Source organism: Chlorocebus sabaeus, chromosome 8 (genome assembly GCF_047675955.1).
Source record: "Chlorocebus sabaeus isolate Y175 chromosome 8, mChlSab1.0.hap1, whole genome shotgun sequence".
NCBI classification, from domain to species: domain Eukaryota; kingdom Metazoa; phylum Chordata; class Mammalia; order Primates; family Cercopithecidae; genus Chlorocebus; species Chlorocebus sabaeus.
The window spans coordinates 143,380,123-143,400,375 of NC_132911.1; the positions used below are offsets into that span (position 1 = coordinate 143,380,123).

Here is a 20,253-nt window from a genome sequence, read left to right on the forward strand (position 1 = left end):
TTATTATAGCTTCCTGGTGAATTACTACTCTTATCATCATGATATTATTGTATTTATTTCTAGAAGTAATTTTGTTTTTTGTGCCTTATAATTTCTTTTCATTAGGACTTTTCTGGTACATATTTTCTTGCCATTTTATTTCAACCTTCTGTATCCTTATGTTTTAATGTATATTGTAAACATCATAAACCTGATCTTGTGGGTTTTGTCATCTTTCATCTAACAGATTTAGTATATTTTCGTTTATTGTAGGTACTTATTTCCATAACTTATAATCACTTTTTAGCTGTTACGTAACTTCCCTGTGCCTCATTTTTCTCCACTGTAATACAGGGATAATAACAATATCTACTTTAAAGATTTTTGGCTGGGAGTGATGGCTCACACCTCTAATCCCAGCACTATGGGAGGCCAAGGCAGATGGTTCACCTGAGGTCAAGAGTTCAAGACCAGTCTGGACAACATGGTGAAACCCCGTCTCTATTTAAAAAAATACAAAAAAATTAGCTGGGCATGGTGGCGGGCACCTGTAATCCCAGCTACTTAGGAGGATGAGGCAGGAGAATCGCTTGGACCTGGGAGGCAGAGGTTGCAGTGACCTGAGATTGTGCCACTGCACTCCAGTCTGGGCAATAGAGTGAGATTCCATCTCAAAAAAAAAAAAAAAAAAAAGACTTTGTAAGTAAGCTTATCTATATGTATCTCCTAAGAAAGGAATAGAGACTTCCTTATAAGCATACTTATTTTATATTTTATAGCATATACATAAAGGTTTTATATATATAATCTTAGAAGAATGCCCAACACATATGGCTATATTAAGTGTAAGCATCACTATTGGTATTATTGATACCATTAGGGTTGTGGTTTTATTTGCTCTACCGTTTGTATTTCTTTCTGTAGTTTTTCTTCTTTCTTGACTTCTTTCAGACTGATTAGTTTTCCTTATTCCAGTTTTGGGGTTCACAAATTTAGAAGTTATTCATGCTATTTTTCATCTTCTTGATAGTTACCCCAGAAATGGAAACTTGGAAACCTTTTTTTTGAGAGGTTATCGTTCTGTCCCCCAGGCTGGAGTATAGTGGTACAATCATGGCTCACTGTAGCCTCAAACTTCCAGGTTCAAGTGACCCTCCAATCTTAGCCCTCTGAGTAACTGGGACTACAGGCATGAGCCACCACTTCTAATTTTTAAATTTTTTGTAGAGATGGGGTCTTGCTATGTTGCCCAAGCTGGTCTTGAACTCCTGGGCTCAAGCGATCTTCCCACCTCAGCCTCCCAAAGTCCTGGAATTGCAGGCATGAAACATCATGCCTGGCTGAAACTTTCATAAATAAAGCACCAAAGTCCAAGTCTAAGTGAATCAATATCTTTACCCTCCTCCTAAATCTTTGAAATTGAAATTAAAGGACCTTATCACACTTTAATTCCAATAATCCCCTCACCAACATTTATGTGCTATTTTGCTATATACATTAATTCTATTATGCTGTAACTCAACAGTTCACAATTATTATTACATGTACCATAAACGTTTGTTTAGATTTACCAACATATGTATCACTGAATTTGTTCTTCCTTCCTTCTTGCATCTCTGACATTCCATCTGGTATCAATTTCCTTCTACTTGTATTTCAAATTCCCTTTAATGAGGTTTTGGTGGTGGAAAACTCTGCTTTTGTTTATAATACAATGTCATTATTTTTACTCATTGGGAAGTACTTTTGTTGCTCAGCACGTCTGGGTATTATTTCACTAACTCCTAGACCCCATTGTTGTTGGTGAGAAGTCAGCTGTTAATCAATTGCCACTCTTTGGAAAGTAATTTGTCTTGTCTTTCTCTTTTAAAAATCATCCCTTTGCATCTGGTCTCCTGAAATTGTATTATGATATGTCAACTGTGTATTTTAACTGTTATCCTACTAGGAATTTCTTGGATTTCTTGAATCTGTGGATTTTTATCCTTATGAGTTTTGAGGAGTTCTCAGTCATTATTTCTTCAATACTGCATTTTCTCCATTTTCTTTATCTTTTCCTCCAGAAACTCCAAGTAGATATATTTGAGAGTTTCTCACTTTGTCCTCCATGTTTCCTTAAGTTTCTTTCATATTTTCTGGTTTCTGTTTTTAATAACATCTTCAATTCTACCTTTCATTCACTAGTTCTGTCTTGAACTGAGTTTAATCTGCTCTTCAAGTTATTCATTAAATATTTCACTTCAGTTCTATTTTTCAGTTGCAGAAGTTCTGCTTGATTCTCTTATATTCTAGCTCTTTACCCATTTTAGTCTTCTTTTTCATTTCTTGTAACATGTTAAGCATAGTCATTTTATAGTCTATGTCTGATAAGTCCAGTATCTGATTCTTTTTCAACCCTGCATTTGCTGATTTTGTCTCTCCTAGCTCTCACTCATGATGCATTGCTTCCTTGTGTATTTCATGACTTTCTTTGTTTTTAAACTCTGAAATAATCATTTTCCTTATAGAAACTCTTGCAGGTTTTTGGATAAAAAAGAATTCCTCCAAAAATGATGTGTTTATTTCTTTGTCTGGTACCTGTATGATGGAGTGCAGTCTGTCTTTGAAATTAATTAACAACTTAAGGTTTGGAAGAGGCAGTTAGGGAGTGTAATTTGGGACTGCAAATTCATGGGAGGGTCAATTTGGGATCAAACGGTCAAGACAGGGAAGTGTTACATCTACTCTCCTAGTAGGGTGGGAAGAGGATTATTTTTAGTTCATCCTTTACTAAAGGTGTAATCTTTGGGCTCTCAAATTGATGGGAAGCAGTCACCTGTTCAATTCCCCAGCCAGTGGGCCCTGGGGTTTGTCATCTTTCCTCCAGTTCTGGAAGGCTGAAGAAATTGATACTCTGGCTTTGGCAAAATCCCTCAAAGTGGAAGTTGGCATCAGTGCACAGCTTACCTCTCAGGACACAGGTACTGGGCTGAGTATTTCTGACTCTCCTGCCAGGTCATGGATGTACTTACAAATGTGTTTTCAGTTGTTTTCAGTGAGAGGCTTAGCCTAGATCCCTACTCTAGATCTCTAGTCCTTGATGTTGAAACCCTTTTTTGATCAAAATTTATTGTGTCTTAAGACATTGCTTGAGGTCCCAAGAGCCATATGGTCACATACATCTCACTCTCTCCCCTGCTTACTGGGATCAGAAATACCTCTTAACAAGTCATCATTGACAATTTCTTGGCTGGCAGGCTCAGAATCCCCAAATGATGCTTACATGTTTTGAAACCATCTACAGGTCCGGACTTTGCTCTATTGACAGAGCTCACTCCATCAGCATTCCCTGTCCCATTTTAGCACTTGTGTTAGAAAGTTCTTCCTTAGATGCTTCATGTTACCTAATACAGTAAGCCATGCAGGGGAGTAATGGAGCATAGCAATGTGGCCTGTTAAGGGTCCTAGGAGAAGAATGGAATTTCAGGCACATGGCACAGGATATTTCAGGCACAGGACATGTGGATGGAATTAAAAAGAACAGCAATGGGAAGGCTAGGAGAAGGGGCCCAGTATTTATTGAGAAGTTGCTATCATGTGCTAAAAAATCTAGGAGATTAAATCAAACAAACTGGTATGAAAGTGCCCATGAAATAAGTATTTGTGTATCTATTTATTCAGATGAAAAATATCAAGGCTTAATTTAAGTAACTTGTCCAAGGTCAAGGAATTGGCAAGTGGCTGAGCTGGAATTCAGCATCTCAGACATCTTCCTTTGAATCCTTGCCTTCCTTGTGAATTTCAGATGACAGAGCATGACGGTTGCATGATTATGGGGTCACTGCAGGCCTGTCCTGCCCTGAGGGACCAAGGATCAGAAGGGCAACCAACCCGCTCAGCTAGTGAAGTGAAATGGACATGGTCTATTCCTGGTTTACGCTCCACTGGCCTTCAGGAGGTTTCTGAATGCACCAGGGTCCTAGAGAAGCAGCAACCGCTGGACTGTATTGCCAGGTAGCCAGCAGCATGGGGCCCTGGAAGAGGCTGGAGGATACTGTGCTGTCATTGAGACACCTGCCTCAGGTCCTCCATCTCAGCCGTTGCCCACGAACACAGCTCCACAGCCAGAATGACCCAGCCACAGAAATGCCAGCAAACAACACCCTTGGCTCCCCACATCCCATGGTAAAGCTCCAAATGCTTGGAGCACACACAAGACCTGACTCCAGGTCACCTTCTCTACTGGGACAGAAAGGGTGCCCTGGGGCTGGCACAGTCAGGCTGTATTTGGGTCACTTTCCAGGAGGTCTGGGTTATTTCTTTTTTTTTTTTTTTTTTTTAAATTTATTTATTATTATTAAACTTCAAGTTGTAGGGTACATGTGCACAACGTGCAGGTTTGCTACATATGTATACTTGTGCCATGTTGGTGTGCTGCACCCATCAAGTCGTCATTTACATCAGGTATAACTCCCAATGCAATCCCTCCCCCCTCCCCCCTCCCCATGATAGGCCCCGGTGTGTGATGTTCCCCTTCCCGAGTCCAAGTGATCTCATTGTTCAGTTCCCACCTACGAGTGAGAACATGCGGTGTTTGGTTTTCTGTTCTTGTGATAGTTTGCTAAGAATGATGGTTTCCAGCTGCATCCATGTCCCTACAAAGGACACAAACTCATCCTTTTTTATGGCTGCATAGTATTCCATGGTGTATATGTGCCACATTTTCTTAATCCAATCTGTCACTGATGGACATTTGGGTTGATTCCAAGTCTTTGCTATTGTGAATAGTGCTGCAATAAACATACGTGTGCATGTGTCCTTATAGCAGCATAATTTATAATCCTTTGGGTATATACCCAGTAATGGGATGGCTGGGTCATATGGTACATCTAGTTCTAGATCCTTGAGGAATCGCCATACTGTTTTCCATAATGGTTGAACTAGTTTACACTCCCACCAACAGTGTAAAAGTGTTCCTATTTCTCCACATCCTCTCCAGCACCTGTTGTTTCCTGACTTTTGAATGATCGCCATTCTAACTGGTGTGAGATGGTATCTCATTGTGGTTTTGATTTGCATTTCTCTGATGGCCAGTGATGATGAGCATTTTTTCACGTGTCTGTTGGCTGTATGAATGTCTTCTTTTGAGAAATGTCTGTTCATATCCTTTGCCCACTTTTGGATGGGGTTGTTTGTTTTTTTCTTGTAAATTTGTTTGAGTTCTTTGTAGGTTCTGGATATTAGCCCTTTGTCAGATGAGTAGATTGCAAAAATTTTCTCCCATTCTGTAGGTTGCCTGCTCACTCTGATGGTAGTTTCTTTTGCTGTGCAGAAGCTCTTTAGTTTGATGAGATCCCATTTGTCAATTTTGGCTTTTGCTGCCGTTGCTTTTGGTGTTTTAGACATGAAGTCTTTGCCCATGCCTATGTCCTGAATGGTACTACCTAGGTTTTCCTCTAGGATTTTTATGGTATTAGGTCTAACATTTAAGTCTCTAATCCATCTTGAATTAATTTTCGTATAAGGAGTAAGGAAAGGATCCAGTTTCAGCTTTCTACTTATGGCTAGCCAGTTTTCCCAGCACCATTTATTAAATAGGGAATCCTTTCCCCATTTCTTGTTTCTCTCAGGTTTGTCAAAGATCAGATGGCTGTAGATGTGTGGTATTATTTCTGAGGACTCTGTTCTGTTCCATTGGTCTATATCTCTGTTTTGGTACCAGTACCATGCTGTTTTGGTTACTGTAGCCTTGTAGTATAGTTTGAAGTCAGGTAGCGTGATGCCTCCAGCTTTGTTCTTTTGACTTAGGATTGTCTTGGAGATGCGGGCTCTTTTTTGGTTCCATATGAACTTTAAAGCAGTTTTTTCCAATTCTGTGAAGAAGCTCATTGGTAGCTTGATGGGGATGGCATTGAATCTATAAATTACCTTGGGCAGTATGGCCATTTTCACGATATTGATTCTTCCTATCCATGAGCATGGTATGTTCTTCCATTTGTTTGTGTCCTCTTTGATTTCACTGAGCAGTGGTTTGTAGTTCTCCTTGAAGAGGTCCTTTACATCCCTTGTAAGTTGGATTCCTAGGTATTTTATTCTCTTTGAAGCAATTGTGAATGGAAGTTCATTCCTGATTTGGCTCTCTGTTTGACTGTCACTGGTGTATAAGAATGCTTGTGATTTTTGCACATTAATTTTGTATCCTGAGACTTTGCTGAAGTTGCTGATCAGCTTAAGGAGATTTTGGGCTGAGACAATGGGGTTTTCTAAATATACAATCATGTCGTCTGCAAACAGGGACAATTTGACTTCTTCTTTTCCTAACTGAATCCCCTTGATTTCTTTCTCTTGCCTGATTGCCCTAGCCAGAACTTCCAACACTATGTTGAATAGGAGTGGTGAGAGAGGGCATCCCTGTCTTGTGCCAGTTTTCAAAGGGAATTTTTCCAGTTTTTGCCCATTCAGTATGATATTGGCTGTGGGTTTGTCATAAATAGCTCTTATTATTTTGAGGTACGTTCCATCAATACCGAATTTATTGAGCGTTTTTAGCATGAAGGGCTGTTGAATTTTGTCAAAAGCCTTTTCTGCATCTATTGAGATAATGATGTGGTTCTTGTCTTTGGTTCTGTTTATATGCTGGATTATGTTTATTGATTTGCGAATGTTGAACCAGCCTTGCATCCCAGGGATGAAGCCCACTTGATCATGGTGGATAAGCTTTTTGATGTGCTGCTGAATCCGGTTTGCCAGTATTTTATTGAGGATTTTTGCATCGATGTTCATCAGGGATATTGGTCTAAAATTCTCTTTTTTTGTTGTGTCTCTGCCAGGCTTTGGTATCAGGATGATGTTGGCCTCATAAAATGAGTTAGGGAGGATTCCCTCTTTTTCTATTGATTGGAATAGTTTCAGAAGGAATGGTACCAGCTCCTCCTTGTAACTCTGGTAGAATTCAGCTGTGAATCCATCTGGTCCTGGACTTTTTTTGGTTGGTAGGCTATTAATTATTGCCTCAATTTCAGAGCCTACTATTGGTCTATTCAGGGATTCAACTTCTTCCTGGTTTAGTCTTGGAAGAGTGTAAGTGTCCAGGAAATTATCCATTTCTTCTAGATTTTCCAGTTTATTTGCGTAGAGGTGTTTATAGTATTCTCTGATGGTAGTTTGTATTTCTGTGGGGTCGGTGGTGATATCCCCTTTATCATTTTTAATTGCGTCGATTTGATTCTTCTCTCTTTTCTTCTTTATTAGTCTTGCTAGTGGTCTGTCAATTTTGTTGATCTTTTCAAAAAACCAACTCCTGGATTCATTGATTTTTTGGAGGGTTTTTTGTGTCTCTATCTCCTTCAGTTCTGCTCTGATCTTAGTTATTTCTTGCCTTCTGCTAGCTTTCGAATGTGTTTGCTCTTGCTTCTCTAGTTCTTTTAATTGCGATGTTAGAGTGTCAATTTTAGATCTTTCCTGCTTTCTCTTGTGGGCATTTAGTGCTATAAATTTCCCTCTACACACTGCTTTAAATGTGTCCCAGAGATTCTGGTATGTTGTATCTTTGTTCTCATTGGTTTCAAAGAACATCTTTATTTCTGCCTTCATTTCGTTATGTACCCAGTAGTCATTCAGGAGCAGGTTGTTCAGTTTCCATGTAGTTGAGCGGTTTTGATTGAGTTTCTTAGTCCTGAGTTTTAATTTGATTGCACTGTGGTCTGAGAGACAGTTTGTTATAATTTCTGTTCTTGTACATTTGCTGAGGAGTGCTTTACTTCCGATTACGTGGTCAATTTTGGAGTAAGTACGATGTGGTGCTGAGAAGAATGTATATTCTGTTGATTTGGGGTGGAGAGTTCTATAGATGTCTATTAGGTCTGCTTGCTGCAGAGATGAGTTCAATTCCTGGATATCCTTGTTAACTTTCTGTCTCGTTGATCTGTCTAATGTTGACAGTGGAGTGTTGAAGTCTCCCATTATTATTGTATGGGAGTCTAAGTCTCTTTGTAAGTCTCTAAGGACTTGCTTTATGAATCTGGGTGCTCCTGTATTGGGTGCATATATATTTAGGATAGTTAGCTCTTCCTGTTGAATTGATCCCTTTACCATTATGTAATGGCCTTCTTTGTCTCTTTTGATCTTTGATGGTTTAAAGTCTGTTTTATCAGAGACTAGTATTGCAACCCCCGCTTTTTTGTGTTCTCCATTTGCTTGGTAAATCTTCCTCCATCCCTTTATTTTGAGCCTATGTATGTCTCTGCGTGTGAGATGGGTCTCCTGAATACAGCAGACTGATGGGTCTTGACTCTTTATCCAGTTTGCCAGTCTGTGTCTTTTAATTGGAGCATTTAGTCCATTTACATTTAAGGTTAAGATTGTTATGTGTGAACTTGATCCTGCCATGATGATATTAACTGGTTATTTTGCTCGTTAGTTGATGCAGTTTCTTCCTAGCCTTGATGGTCTTTACATTTTGGCATGTTTTTGCAATGGCTGGTACCGGTTGTTCCTTTCCATGTTTAGTGCTTCCTTCAGGGTCTCTTGTAAGGCAGGCCTAGTGGTGACAAAATCTCTAAGCATTTGCTTATCTGTAAAGGATTTTATTTCTCCTTCACTTATGAAACTTAAGTTTGGCTGGATATAAAATTCTGGGTTTAAAATTCTTTTCTTTAAGAATGTTGAATATTGGCCCCCACTCTCTTCTGGCTTGAAGAGTTTCTGCCGAGAGATCTGCTGTTAGTCTGATGGGCTTCCCTTTGTGGGTAACCCGACCTTTCTCTCTGGCTGCCCTTAAGATTTTTTCCTTCATTTCAACTTTGGTGAATCTGGCAATTATGTGTCTTGGAGTTGCTCTTCTCGAGGAGTATCTTTGTGGCGTTCTCTGTATTTCCTGGATTTGAATGTTGGCCTGCCCTACTAGGTTGGGGAAGTTCTCCTGGATGATATCCTGAAGAGTGTTTTCCAACTTGGTTCCATTTTCCCCGTCACTTTCAGGCACCCCAATCAGGCGTAGATTTGGTCTTTTTACATAATCCCATACTTCTTGCAGGCTTTGTTCATTTCTTTTTCTTCTTTTTTCTTTTGGTTTCTCTTCTCGCTTCATTTCATTCATTTGATCCTCCATCGCTGACATTCTTTCTTCCAGTTGATCGAGACGGTTACTGAAGCTTGTGCATTTGTCACGTATTTCTCGTGCCATGGTTTTCGTCTCTTTCATTTCGTTTGTGAGCTTCTCTGCATTAATTACTCTAGCCATCAATTCTTCCACTTTTTTTTCAAGATTTTTAGTTTCTTTGCGCTGGGTACGTAATTCCTCCTTTAGCTCTGAGAAATTTGATGGACTAAAGCCTTCTTCTCTCATCTCGTCGAAGTCATTCTCCGTCCAGCTTTGATCCGTTGCTGGCGATGAGCTGCGCTCCTTTGCCGGGGGAGATGCGCTCTTATTTTTTGAATTTCCAGCTTTTCTGCCCTGCTTTTTCCCCATCTTTGTGGTTTTATCTGCCTCTGGTCTTTGATGATGGTGATGTACTGATGGGGTTTTGGTGTAGGTGTCCTTCCTGTTTGATAGCTTTCCTTCTAACAGTCAGGATCCTCAGCTGTAGGTTGTAGCTGTAGGAGATTGCTTGAGGTCCACTCCAGACCCTGTTTGCCTGGGTATCAGCAGCAGAGGCTGCAGAAGATAGAATATTTCTGAACAGCGAGTGTACCTGTCTGATTCTTGCTTTGGAATCTTCCTCTCAGGGGTGTACTCCACCCTGTGAGGTGTGGGGTGTCAGACTGCCCCTAGTGGGGGATGTCTCCCAGTTAGGCTACTCAGGGGTCAGGGACCCACTTGAGCAGGGAGTCTGTCCCTTCTCAGATCTCAACCTCCGTGTTGGGAGATCCACTGCTCTCTTCAAAGCTGTCAGACAAAGTCGTTTGCGTCTGCAGAGCTGCTGCGTTTGTTATTATTTACTGTGCCCTGTCCCCAGAGGTGGAGTCTACAGAGACAGGCAGGTTTCCTTGAGCTGCTGTGAGCTCCACCCAGTTCGAGCTTCCCAGCAGCTTTGTTTACCTACTTAAGCCTCAGCAATGGCGGGCGCCCCTCCCCCAGCCTCGCTGCTGCCTTGCTGGTAGATCACAGACTGCTGTGCTAGCAATGAGGCAGGCTCCGTGGGTGTGGGACACTCCCGGCCAGGTGTGGGATATGATCTCCTGGTGTGCCTGTCTGCTTAAAGCGCAGTATTGGGGTGGGAGTTACCCGATTTTCCAGGTGTTGTGTGTCTCAGTTCCCCTGGCTAGGAAAAGGGATTCCCTTCCCCCTTGCGCTTTCCAGGTGAGGCAATGCCTCGCCCTGCTTCAGCTCTTGCTGGTCGGGCTGCAGCAGCTGACCAGCACCGATCGTCTGGCACTCCCCAGTGAGATGAACCCAGTACCTCAGTTGAAAATGCAGAAATCGCCGGTCTTCTGTGTCGCTCGCGCTGGGAGTTGGAGACTGGAGCTGTTCCTATTCGGCCATCTTGCTCCGCCCCCTCAGGTCTGGGTTATTTCTAACACTCCCTCCTCCAAGAAGACAACTTTGCCTCCTGCCCCTTGACATTCTTTCTTCTTGTGGCATCCAGCATTTTCTCTGGTAACTGTGTTGTGGGTATTTTTTGTATTTGGGGAAACTAAAAAATATAGAAAACTGCAAAAAAGAATTACAGTCACCAATATGCTTGCCACTCAGAATCAGACCTAGCAGAGTTTTCCATATTGGCTTTTCTAGGCTTCTATATGCATCTATATCTAATCTGGATCTATGGCTGGATCTATATCTGTAGCATGTGTGTACCTGTATCTTCATCTCTTGTGCTTTTGAAGGGAAAGTACGTTACTCAAGTCCCCGGTGACCAGCACCCTCACTGTGACATCAGATGAGATGTCAATTACAACCCCAGTTGAGGTCACTCTCCTACAGGGGATATGTATCCTTTCTACCTTTAAACATGTTGTTATAGACACGTTCGGAGGCATATAAAATTTATAATTTGGGGGGCACACTGTCTACACAAGTGGGGTTGCACTGCGCCCATCATCCTGCAAAGTGTTGTTTCATTCAATGGCATAGTTTTGGGCTCTGTTGAGGTTGACACACATGGATGCTGTTTGTTCCATTCAGAAACAGCCCAAGTGTCCAGGCCTTCAACTACACTGATGCGTCCTGAAGGGAAGGGCTGAAGAGACCGCCCTGGGGTCCCCACCCACTACTGCAGCCAGACCTTCTGGGGCTGCCTTCCCTGGGGAGCCTCGAGCAGATGCTGAATGAGCTCCAGGGACTGAGGGCCACTGGACAGCTGCCCCCACATGCCCCCAGCCCACACCACATCACAGAGTGCTCCCATCATTCATAGAGTGCTCCCATCATTCACAGAATGCTCCCACCATTCACAGAGTGCTCCCATCATTCACTGGGCAACAACAGGAGGACATAGATGGAAGAAAAACCTGCTCCTCAGGCCGGACGCCACAGGGTGACCCTGCTCCCAGCGAGGGAGGTTTGGGCCTGGGGCTTCAGGTCCTCCGGAAGCTCCCTCAGCCCTGCAGGCCTCCTGATGCCAACACGACTCTGCCACATAGGGAGCCAGGGCAGCCACTTCCTGGCTCTGCCTGTTTGGCCAAGTGGCCTTGAGGAAGCCTTGCTCTCTGTCCCCAACACTACATGGGACTTTCAGTGCCCAGTGGATGCCTGACAAGCCTGACATCTGCTGGGGACCAAGGGCTGTTTATCCTTCCCGGGAACTGGAGAGCCAAGGGTCAACACAGCCAGGAGCCTGCCCTCAGGCCAGGACTCTTGCGGGTGGTGTAGACACCCCCCAGCTCTGGCCCTCAAGGGAGATGTGAGCCGTGTGCTTTCTCTCTCCTGTTCTCCCTGAGGAACGCAGGGCCAGCTGCCCACTGTGGCGGCAGCTCGGGCCCAGTCACACTCCTTCACGGGTGATCTCCCTCCCCTGAGGCGCTCCCCTCCACCTCCCAGACAAGCTGCTGGTGCCCAGATTCCTGTCTCAGGGTTTGCTTATGCAGGATCTCGAACTCAGAACCCGTCCCTTCCTGGGTCCGGCTTCTGCTGGGAAGCCAGCCACCTGAGGTGGGGGCTGACGGGCTGGGTGGGGGCCCTGGACTGCACTGGGCCAGCAGATGCAGGGAGGCAGGGAGGAGGAGGAGGCAGGCCATTTATTGAAGAACTGTTCACAGACATGGATACACATAGCCACGGTACCCAGATACCACCCTGGGGCCAGGGAGCACCCAGAAACAGCCCTGGGCTGGCAGCCCAGGCCTGGACATTTGCCCACCATGGGTGGAAGGCTTCTCTTGGTGTAAACCATCCATGACCACCTACGGCACCATCTCTCCTGCCAAGTTGCCCATGGGGGTCTCCAGGAAGAAAACCAGCCTTGGGGGATTCCAAGGCCCAGGGAGGGAGGGAAGCTGCCCACGCCCTCAGGCTGTGCCCAGCCTCATGCTCACTGTTTCTTTCTATGGCCAAAGGGAAGTGGCTGGATGAGGGAGGTCCCTCTGCTGGAGTGAGCAGCACAGCAAGGCTGGGGCCCCCGGTCACATAAACGGATGCAGGGATCCTGGGACCTGGGCTGAATGGGCACCCACTCTGGGGTTTCCTCTGCTCCGGCATAATCCAGGGAACAGTGTGGGAAGGGGTGTGGCACGGGGTGGGGCTGCCATGTCTGGGGGCTTCTGCGTAGCCCAGCAAAGATGCTACAGGAGGAATGGGAGGAGAGGGCTGGGTGGGGGTTGGGGAAGGAGGGGGAGACAGGGCTGCAGTGAAGGCCTTGCTCATCGCAGGGGGTGTGGGAAGCCAGGCTGGGTCACCTCTGGCCCTGCAGAAACAGGGACGGAAGTGGGCGGGCTCAGGCCTGCGCCTCCAGGGCGCGCACGTGCACGCTGGGCAGACAGAACCAAGAGGGTGGCAGCTCCTTGCTGGTGCTGTCCTCGTGGAAGCGGATGCGGAGGAAGAAGTCGCCCGTGTAGAGGAAGAGGAGGGCCCCGAGGCAGGCCGACTGGCCAGATGGCTGTACCTGAGCAGGGAGGAGAAAGACGCGTCAGTCTGGTCAGCAGCATGGGCCACCCAAAGCCCCCAGGAACCTCAGGAACCTGCCTGGACATAGGTGCTATAGGGGAAGTGAGGGCGGCCCAGGCCTGGCTCCAATGCCCCCTCCAGCAGGTCACTGTGCCTCTCCAAGCCAGATTTGTCTTTGAAAGGAGCTGCCAACATTCCCATTCCTGAATTGTTTGGGGGCACAGGGGGTCAGGAGTGTGGGAGGGAGTGAGGGAGAGGTTGGGGCAAAGGGGAACGGAATGACAGCCTGTGTTGGGGCCTGACAGTGAGGGGCTGAGAGGCAGCTTGGGAGGTGGGGGTCAAGGGTGTGGGCTGGAGCCTCTCCATGGGAGGAGCGGCAGGCACGGGATGGGTGACAGTGACATCACAGTGATGCCACAGCAGGGTCCAATCATGGAGTGGCACCCTGTCCTGGGCATAGCTCCCATTCCCTGCACATTTTCCTGCTTCACCAACGCTCAGGGCCTCACTGCCCAGGACAGAGAACGAGGTGAGCTTGTCTAAGTTCCTGCAGTGGGTGGGGCAGGCTCAGACTCAGTGCGCACACGCGACCACAGAACCCCTGCTGCTGTCGTCTGCTGGACGTATGCCGACCCCAAAGCCCACCACCCAGGGAAGGGGGACGAAGACCATGAGGGCCTGGGCCACATGACCAGAGGCTCCCAGACCACCGTGCACACCGCCACGCACCGCGTCGAGGTAGAAGGTGCTGGAGCCCACGAAGGAGATGGTGTCGTGCAGGTCGTAGTTGTGCACGCCATTCTGGTGGTCCTGGAAGGGGACCACGGTGAGGGCGAAGGGCCCTACGCTGCGCGGGCTCCGGTTGGTCAGCCGCACTTCCAGGCGCACGGGGTCGCCTACCTGGCAGGCCGCCGCAGACTCACAGTCACACGGCTGTCCGTCCACCAGCACATCTGCAAGGGACACGAGACTGTCAGGGGCTGGGCTGGCCTGCATGGCCCAGCCGGACTACCCCACCCACTCGCTGATTCATGCATTTCTTTCCTCCTTCACCCTTCAAGGCTGCCACCCACTCCCTGCCAGGCTGGGCACTGGGGACACAGATGCGTGACCAGTTCCTGGTCTCCAGAAGAGGAACCTGGCAAAGACAAGTGTGGTGGTTAGAGCTATAACTCAAGGGGTCTGCACTCCACTGGAGGGGCCTCTGGGAGGCCTCCTGGAGCCTCCTACCACAGCCCACCTGGAAGGGGAGGAGCTCTCTTGTGAGTCAGGGGCTCCTGTCTGGGTGAGCGTCTGACACCGTAGAAGTGAGGGCGTGGAAGGGACCCTAAAGTGCCCCAGGTCAGGGGTTAGGTGAGCTTTGGAGCACAGGCAGGCCCGGGGGTCCCTCTCCTTCGGGGGCTGCAAGACCACACACCCCGGGAGGTGGTGTCTTGATCTCATTCCCCAGGAAGAATGCACAATGGGCTCCGGCACTCCCTGCAAAGTGGCTGCACCGTGTTCTCCTCATCCTGTCGGCCTGTCCAGGGGGCTGGACACACAGCCCAGCATAGAACAGGTGCTCAGGGGAGCAGCACAGTTCTGGGAGCAGTGGACCCTGCCAGGTAGGGAGCTGGGCCTGGGAGAAGGAGCATGGATTCAACCCCTTTTCCCTTCCTTGTCCATATGCTCCAGGAGCTTGCAGACAAGGAGGACGCCTGCCAACTGGGCAGCAGCAAGGAAGCAGCCCGAAGCAAGGGTGGGGCGGGGGGTAGTGGGTGCGCCCCCTCTCAGGGAAGTGAGCTGATGGTCAGGGTGGCGGGTTTGATGGCGAGCCCCGAAAGGCATGTGAGAATGTGGCCGCATTGGGGAAGGGCAGAGAAGGGGCTTTGAAGATGTTACCGAGTGAAAGGCCCTATAGGAGCTCATTCTGGATTTGGGCAAGCCCTGCAGTTAGTGACAATGTCCTTATATGGGCAGAAGATTTGAGGGCGGATTTGCCCTCAAATCCCAGCTTTGGCTGCATCCTATGCTTTTGGATGTGCAGGGTCACCTGCACTGAGTCTGACCAGACCGGGATGAGCCCAGGGGTCCTGAGGCCCTGCCCACTGGGCTATGTATAGTTTCCCTGAGTACTTCCCACAGTGCCTGACATGCAGCAGGCAGCATGAAAATGGGCTTTGTTCTCCCAGCTGGTCTGTTCTGCTGAGACCAGGAGGTAGGACCAGAGGGACCTGAGCTTGATCGCTTCTATCTATGGGGCCCAGGTTATGTCACTACACCGCCTGGGCCTCAGTTTCCTCTTCTGTAACATGGAGCCGACGCTAATGCTAACAGTTGTGATAAGCTCATATCCTTGCCGTGAGGAGCTCAGTCACAGCACGTCCCAGTACCCATGAGCATTTTGAGGGACTCTGTCTTGGGAAGTGCCGTTGGGGCAGTGGCTTTCATCTCCAGCCTTGGTTACCTGTCTGTGCCATGCAGCCCAGCACCGGGAGGCTCCCATCAATCCCCAGCCCTTCTCCCTCCTCTACCTCTGTGCCACCCAAGCCAGGCCTCAGTAAATGTTTCTTGAACAGTGAACCGAACCAAGCGCAGTCTGAGCCACTTGAATAAAAGTGGGGGAGATGGAGAGAACAGATGTCGGGGCGGCCCGGTTGCTGGTTCCATCAAGGGAAAGATACGATTATGTGCAAATCAGTGAAGGGTGGCTGGCTCATTATCGCCCTGCTCTTTTTTTTTTTTTTTTTTTCTTTTTGCAGAGAACTGTGTGGGCTGCTGGGGCAGGAAAGGACTGGTCTGTGGGCTCCTGGGCAGAGCCACCCTGGCCTGCTTGTTTAACCCTTCCTAGCCCCGGTTCTGTACAACCCCTGGGGAAGAGAAAGCTGATGAAGGGTTAGAGCCAGCTCTCCCTGTGAATGCTGCTGGGGGAACCTTTCTTTGCTACTTTCTCTCTAGGAAGAGGGGAAGGAATGTGTGGCACTTAGGTGTGAGGTCAGGGCGGTAGGGGTTGGCAGGGGTTGTGGGCAGAGCAACACCTTGTCAGAGCAGGCGGCCAGGCTGCAGTCCCAACTTTGCCTCTGACTGCCCTTTACACTGGGAAAGACCGTGTGCCAACTGGTGCCCCCTCCATCTCACCTGTGAAACTGGGATAATGATCTTGACCTCCCAGGCTGGGGGCAGGGGTGAAGAGCAGAGAGGACATAGCCGGAGCGGGTGCTCCTGCCACAGGCTCTCCTGTGTGGCCGTCACTGGAGAAGGAGGGCAGCGCTCTGGAATGGCAGGCAGCACCTGTCTTGCCCTCTGCTCTGTCCCCGCTCCCAGGGTGACCAACTATCCCAGTATGCCCAGGGTTAGTTTGGCTTTAGCCTGCATTGCAGGAAACCCTCAGTGCCAGGCAAACTGGGACGGTGGGTCACGTTACCCCGAGGTCTGGCATCCACAATGACTGCTGACCAAGTTAATGCATTTTTGTGCTCAGTGAGCAGCCGTTTCCTTCCTTGCACCACAGCTGGGGCAGCCCCTACAACTCCAGCAGCTCAGATCCAGGCACACAGGCCCCAAATCCCTGACGCTGACTCCTTCCCATGACCCAGAGGAAAAGCAAACCTTCCTATGACGGGGCAGAGCAGAGGTCTGTTTTTGTCCGAGAGCATTAAACTTCCCGAATTCAAAAGGATGCCCTGGTCTCTCCTGGGACCCCCAGGGTACAGCTTAGGGAATGGAGTGGAAACGGGTCTAATGACCGTGATGATGATGGTGGCGACGCTCGCAGCTGTCTTGCAATGAGAATGTGTGACCGCATGGCAGGGCTGTGCCTGGGTAGCGGCAACGCCCCACCACGTCCATTGTTGTCAATTCACTTCTCTGACTCTGGGCCCCAACAAGCTGTGTCCCGTCCTGGGGCATCAGAGGAAGTGGGCTCATTTCTGCAGGGCCCCGCTCTCCACAGACACTCTGCTGAGCAGGGCTGCAAGGAGCAGCTAGGACGAGGGAAGAGAAGCCGGGGTCACCGTCCATCACAAAATGGCTTCCCCGACTCCAACCAGGAAGGAGCTGGGATAAATAATGGGAAAAATTCCTCACAGACAAGCTGTTTTGAAGCAGTTTCTAAACTGCCACCGAGGGACGGGAAGGAACCACATGTGAAAGCGTGGGTGCTGCTGGGAGCTCAGCCCGGCCTGTGGCCACCGCAGGGGCTGGCTCTACTCCTGGCTCCCCCAGCACCCGGCTTCCATCCACGTTCCCCAGGCAGGCCATGAGGGACAGAGCGGGCAGCCCAGGGGCCACGCAGCCTGCCTGTCAGCTTCAGCTGGGAAGAGTGGGTGCTTCCTGGGGGGCCCGCTGCTCAATCACAAGGTAAGCCCTAGAACCGGGACCGTGCGAGGGGTGGACAGTTCTGTGACCACAGCAGCCCAGCTGGCTGGCCCCCAAGAGGTGGGCAGGGACGCCAGTGCATGTGTCCCCTCCCTCAAGTGCTCCTCACCACCCCCGAGAGCACCTTCCCAAAGCCTTCAGGTGGGGGTCATCCGCCCTCCCCCGGAGAAGCCCTGAGTCTGGTGTCTGGGTGTGTGGGGTCCAGTTTTCTCCCACTGTTCTCTGGGGCTGGCCTCTGCCGGGCTTCCTGCCACTCTCCATTTCCTGGTCCACCAAATGAGCTGCCTCCTGGCAGGACTGGTTCCTCCTTCCCTCTCCCAGGCGGGATGGGGCGGGATTTGCACAGCTGTTTGTTGAGGAGCTGTTAGCAGCACAGGCCCCAGGCTCCTGACTGGCTGGAGAATGGATCTTGGGTTTGAGTTACTTCTCTGTGAATCTCCACCCCTCTGAGCCCCGGTCTAGGTAGAAGGAGACCACATCAAGTGGGGTTTTGTTAGGGGCCACTTGATCCTAACCACCATGGCTCCCAGCCTTCCGAGGAGGGGAGGATCTGCAGGAGCAGCGGAGGGGAACCAGGATGGGGATGCTTTGCATTTCGACAGCTTCTCCAGGGTCCTTCCTCGCCTGTGGGCTGACTGTGAACACTGACGAAGCTCCGTGCGGGATGCAACTGAGAGGACAGACGCGGTGGGGCAGACCTTTCCGGCCTCTCCCGAGCCAGGTGCCAGGCAGGCAGTTTCAGCCATCTGACCACGAGGGAGGCAGACCCGGGACCTCTGGGGATGCTGGGTCCCTGTAGGCCTTTTTGCCTGGACCTGGAATGTCCTAGCCAAGGGAAGCAGCGGCCTAGGGAGGGGAAGGGGCTCCTGTGCCCACGGCAGCCAGTGGTAGGGAGGAGAAGGGGCTCCTGTGCCCACAGCAGCCAGTGGTAGGGAGGGGAAGGGGCTCCTGTGTCCACGGCAGCCAGTGGTAGGGAGGGAAGGGGCTCCTGTGTCCACGGCAGCCAGTGGTAGGGAGGGGAAGGGGCTCCTGTGTCCACGGCAGCCAGTGGTAGGGAGGGAAGGGGCTCCTGTGTCCACGGCAGCCAGTGGTAGGGAGGGGAAGAGGCTCCTGTGCCCATGGCAGCCAGTGGTAGGGAGGGAAGGGGCTCCTGTGCCCACGGCAGCCAGTGGTAGGGAGGGAAGGGGCTCCTGTGTCCACGGCAGCCAGTGGTAGGGGGGTCATGAGCTGAGAGACAGAATGACTGAAGGTCGAAACTTGCCTAGCAAAGCCTCCTGAATCCCCAGGTCTTCCTTCGCAACAGCGGGGGTGATGTGGTTGACAAAATAATGCGCGCCCCCCCCCCCCCACTTGCCCATGTCCCAGTCCTGGGAGCCTGTGAGTATGTCCTCTCCTGTGGCAGAAAGGGCTTAGCCAATGTGATGAAATGGAGGTCGTGGAGATGGGGAGAGGCCCCTGGGTCATTGGAGTGGGCCCAATGGTGTCACGAGAGTCCTTACAAGGCAAGAAGGGAGGCAGAAGAGGGGCACACTTCGCTGCTGGTTATGAAGATGGGGGAAGGTGCACGGAGTGCAGGCACCCCAGGAGCTGGAGAACGCCAGCCCAGGGAGGAAGGTAGCCCGCAACACCGATCAGACTCTGGACCCCAGAACCGCACGGCGGGGATATGCGCTGTTTAAGCGATGAACCTTGTGGTGGCTTGTGAGAGCAGCTGGTGAGCCCAACACAGATAGGGGTCTAAGGACACATAAAGAGCCCCCAAGGGGCCCCAGTCAGCCTCGGGGCTACACTTCCCAGGCCGCTGGGGGAGACCCAGCCTGGGTGCAGAGCTGGGCCTGGGGCAGACGGCGCTGGGCAGGGTGCACAGCTCTCTGAGCCTCGGTTTCCTCATTTGGAATGGTCGCGTCTTCTTCTCAAGGATGTGGTGCGAGTGTCAGATCCTCTATGAGAAGTGCCAGACAGAACAAGGTGCTCCAGGAATGTCGGCTTCTGCCCGCCCCCAGCTTCTGAAACCCAGCGCACCCCAGGCTAAGATTCATTTATTTAACAAGCACCGGAGAGGCCCTGAGCCTCAGGCACGTGCTCCTCTGGGCAACCCTGACATTTTGCCTGGGCATCTGACGGGGTCTCACCGTCCACTTTCTCCTCCAGCCCTTCTTCCCCATGCCTTCCCCAGTGGAGTGGCTCCACCACCAGCAGCAGCTCAAGCTGGGTCCTCTCCTCCCGGACACCCAGCTGCAGTCTGGGACACGTCTGGTGCCTGTGCAGTTGGGCCTCTGCTCAGCCTCCCCCGCCCTGCCATGGCTGGCTGCTCCCTCTGCTTTCTGCATGGCCACAGCACTGGTGTGAGGTCCTGGTAGATAGTGTCACTTCCACGCTCCTCCCCTGCCTGGCCCATGGCTTCTGTTTATGCTCAGAATAAAAGAAAGTCTTGATGAAATTCTCACCCCAACTCTGGTCTCCTCGGCCCTACGAGTTTCCTCCCAGAGCCCATCTCCCAGGCTGTGTCCTCCCTGCCACTGGTCCCTGGCCATCCTGTCCCTCCAGTACATCCTTCCTGTCCCCAAGACTCTGCACCTGCCATCCTCACCTCCCCACCAGCTCCATCCTGATGGTCAGGGCTTGGCCCTGCCAGAAAGACTGTCCCTGACCATACAGTAGAGGGTTTCCTGCCCCGCCAGCCACTCGGCCGCATTCGTGAATTTTCTCATGGCCCTAGCATCTGCTCTGAAGCGACCTTGTTTATCCATTGGTTTCATTATTAACTACCCATGTTCTTCCTTGTCAGGAAGCTCCAGGAACACTGACTGGCACTTGGCCGTCTCACTCACCGTCGTGTCCCCAATACCCAGCACAAGCAGGCAAATGGCAGACACAAGTTCCATTTCATACCTGCT

General features: G+C 49.8%; 1 protein-coding gene across 1 annotated transcript in view; it reads right to left on the reverse strand.

Annotated features, from left to right (window-relative positions):
• Positions 1 to 12,116: 12,116 nt before the first annotated feature.
• TRAPPC9 (trafficking protein particle complex subunit 9) overlaps positions 12,117 to 20,253 on the reverse strand; it is a 712,655-nt gene continuing 704,518 nt past the window's right edge. The window contains exons 22-23 of the mRNA XM_073018375.1: positions 13,730 to 13,953; positions 12,117 to 12,998 (exon numbers count right to left, since the gene is read on the reverse strand). Of these exons, the coding sequence (XP_072874476.1) occupies positions 12,831 to 12,998; positions 13,730 to 13,953 (392 nt within the window). The 3' untranslated portion in view covers positions 12,117 to 12,830. The remainder of the gene's footprint in view (positions 12,999 to 13,729; positions 13,954 to 20,253) is intronic.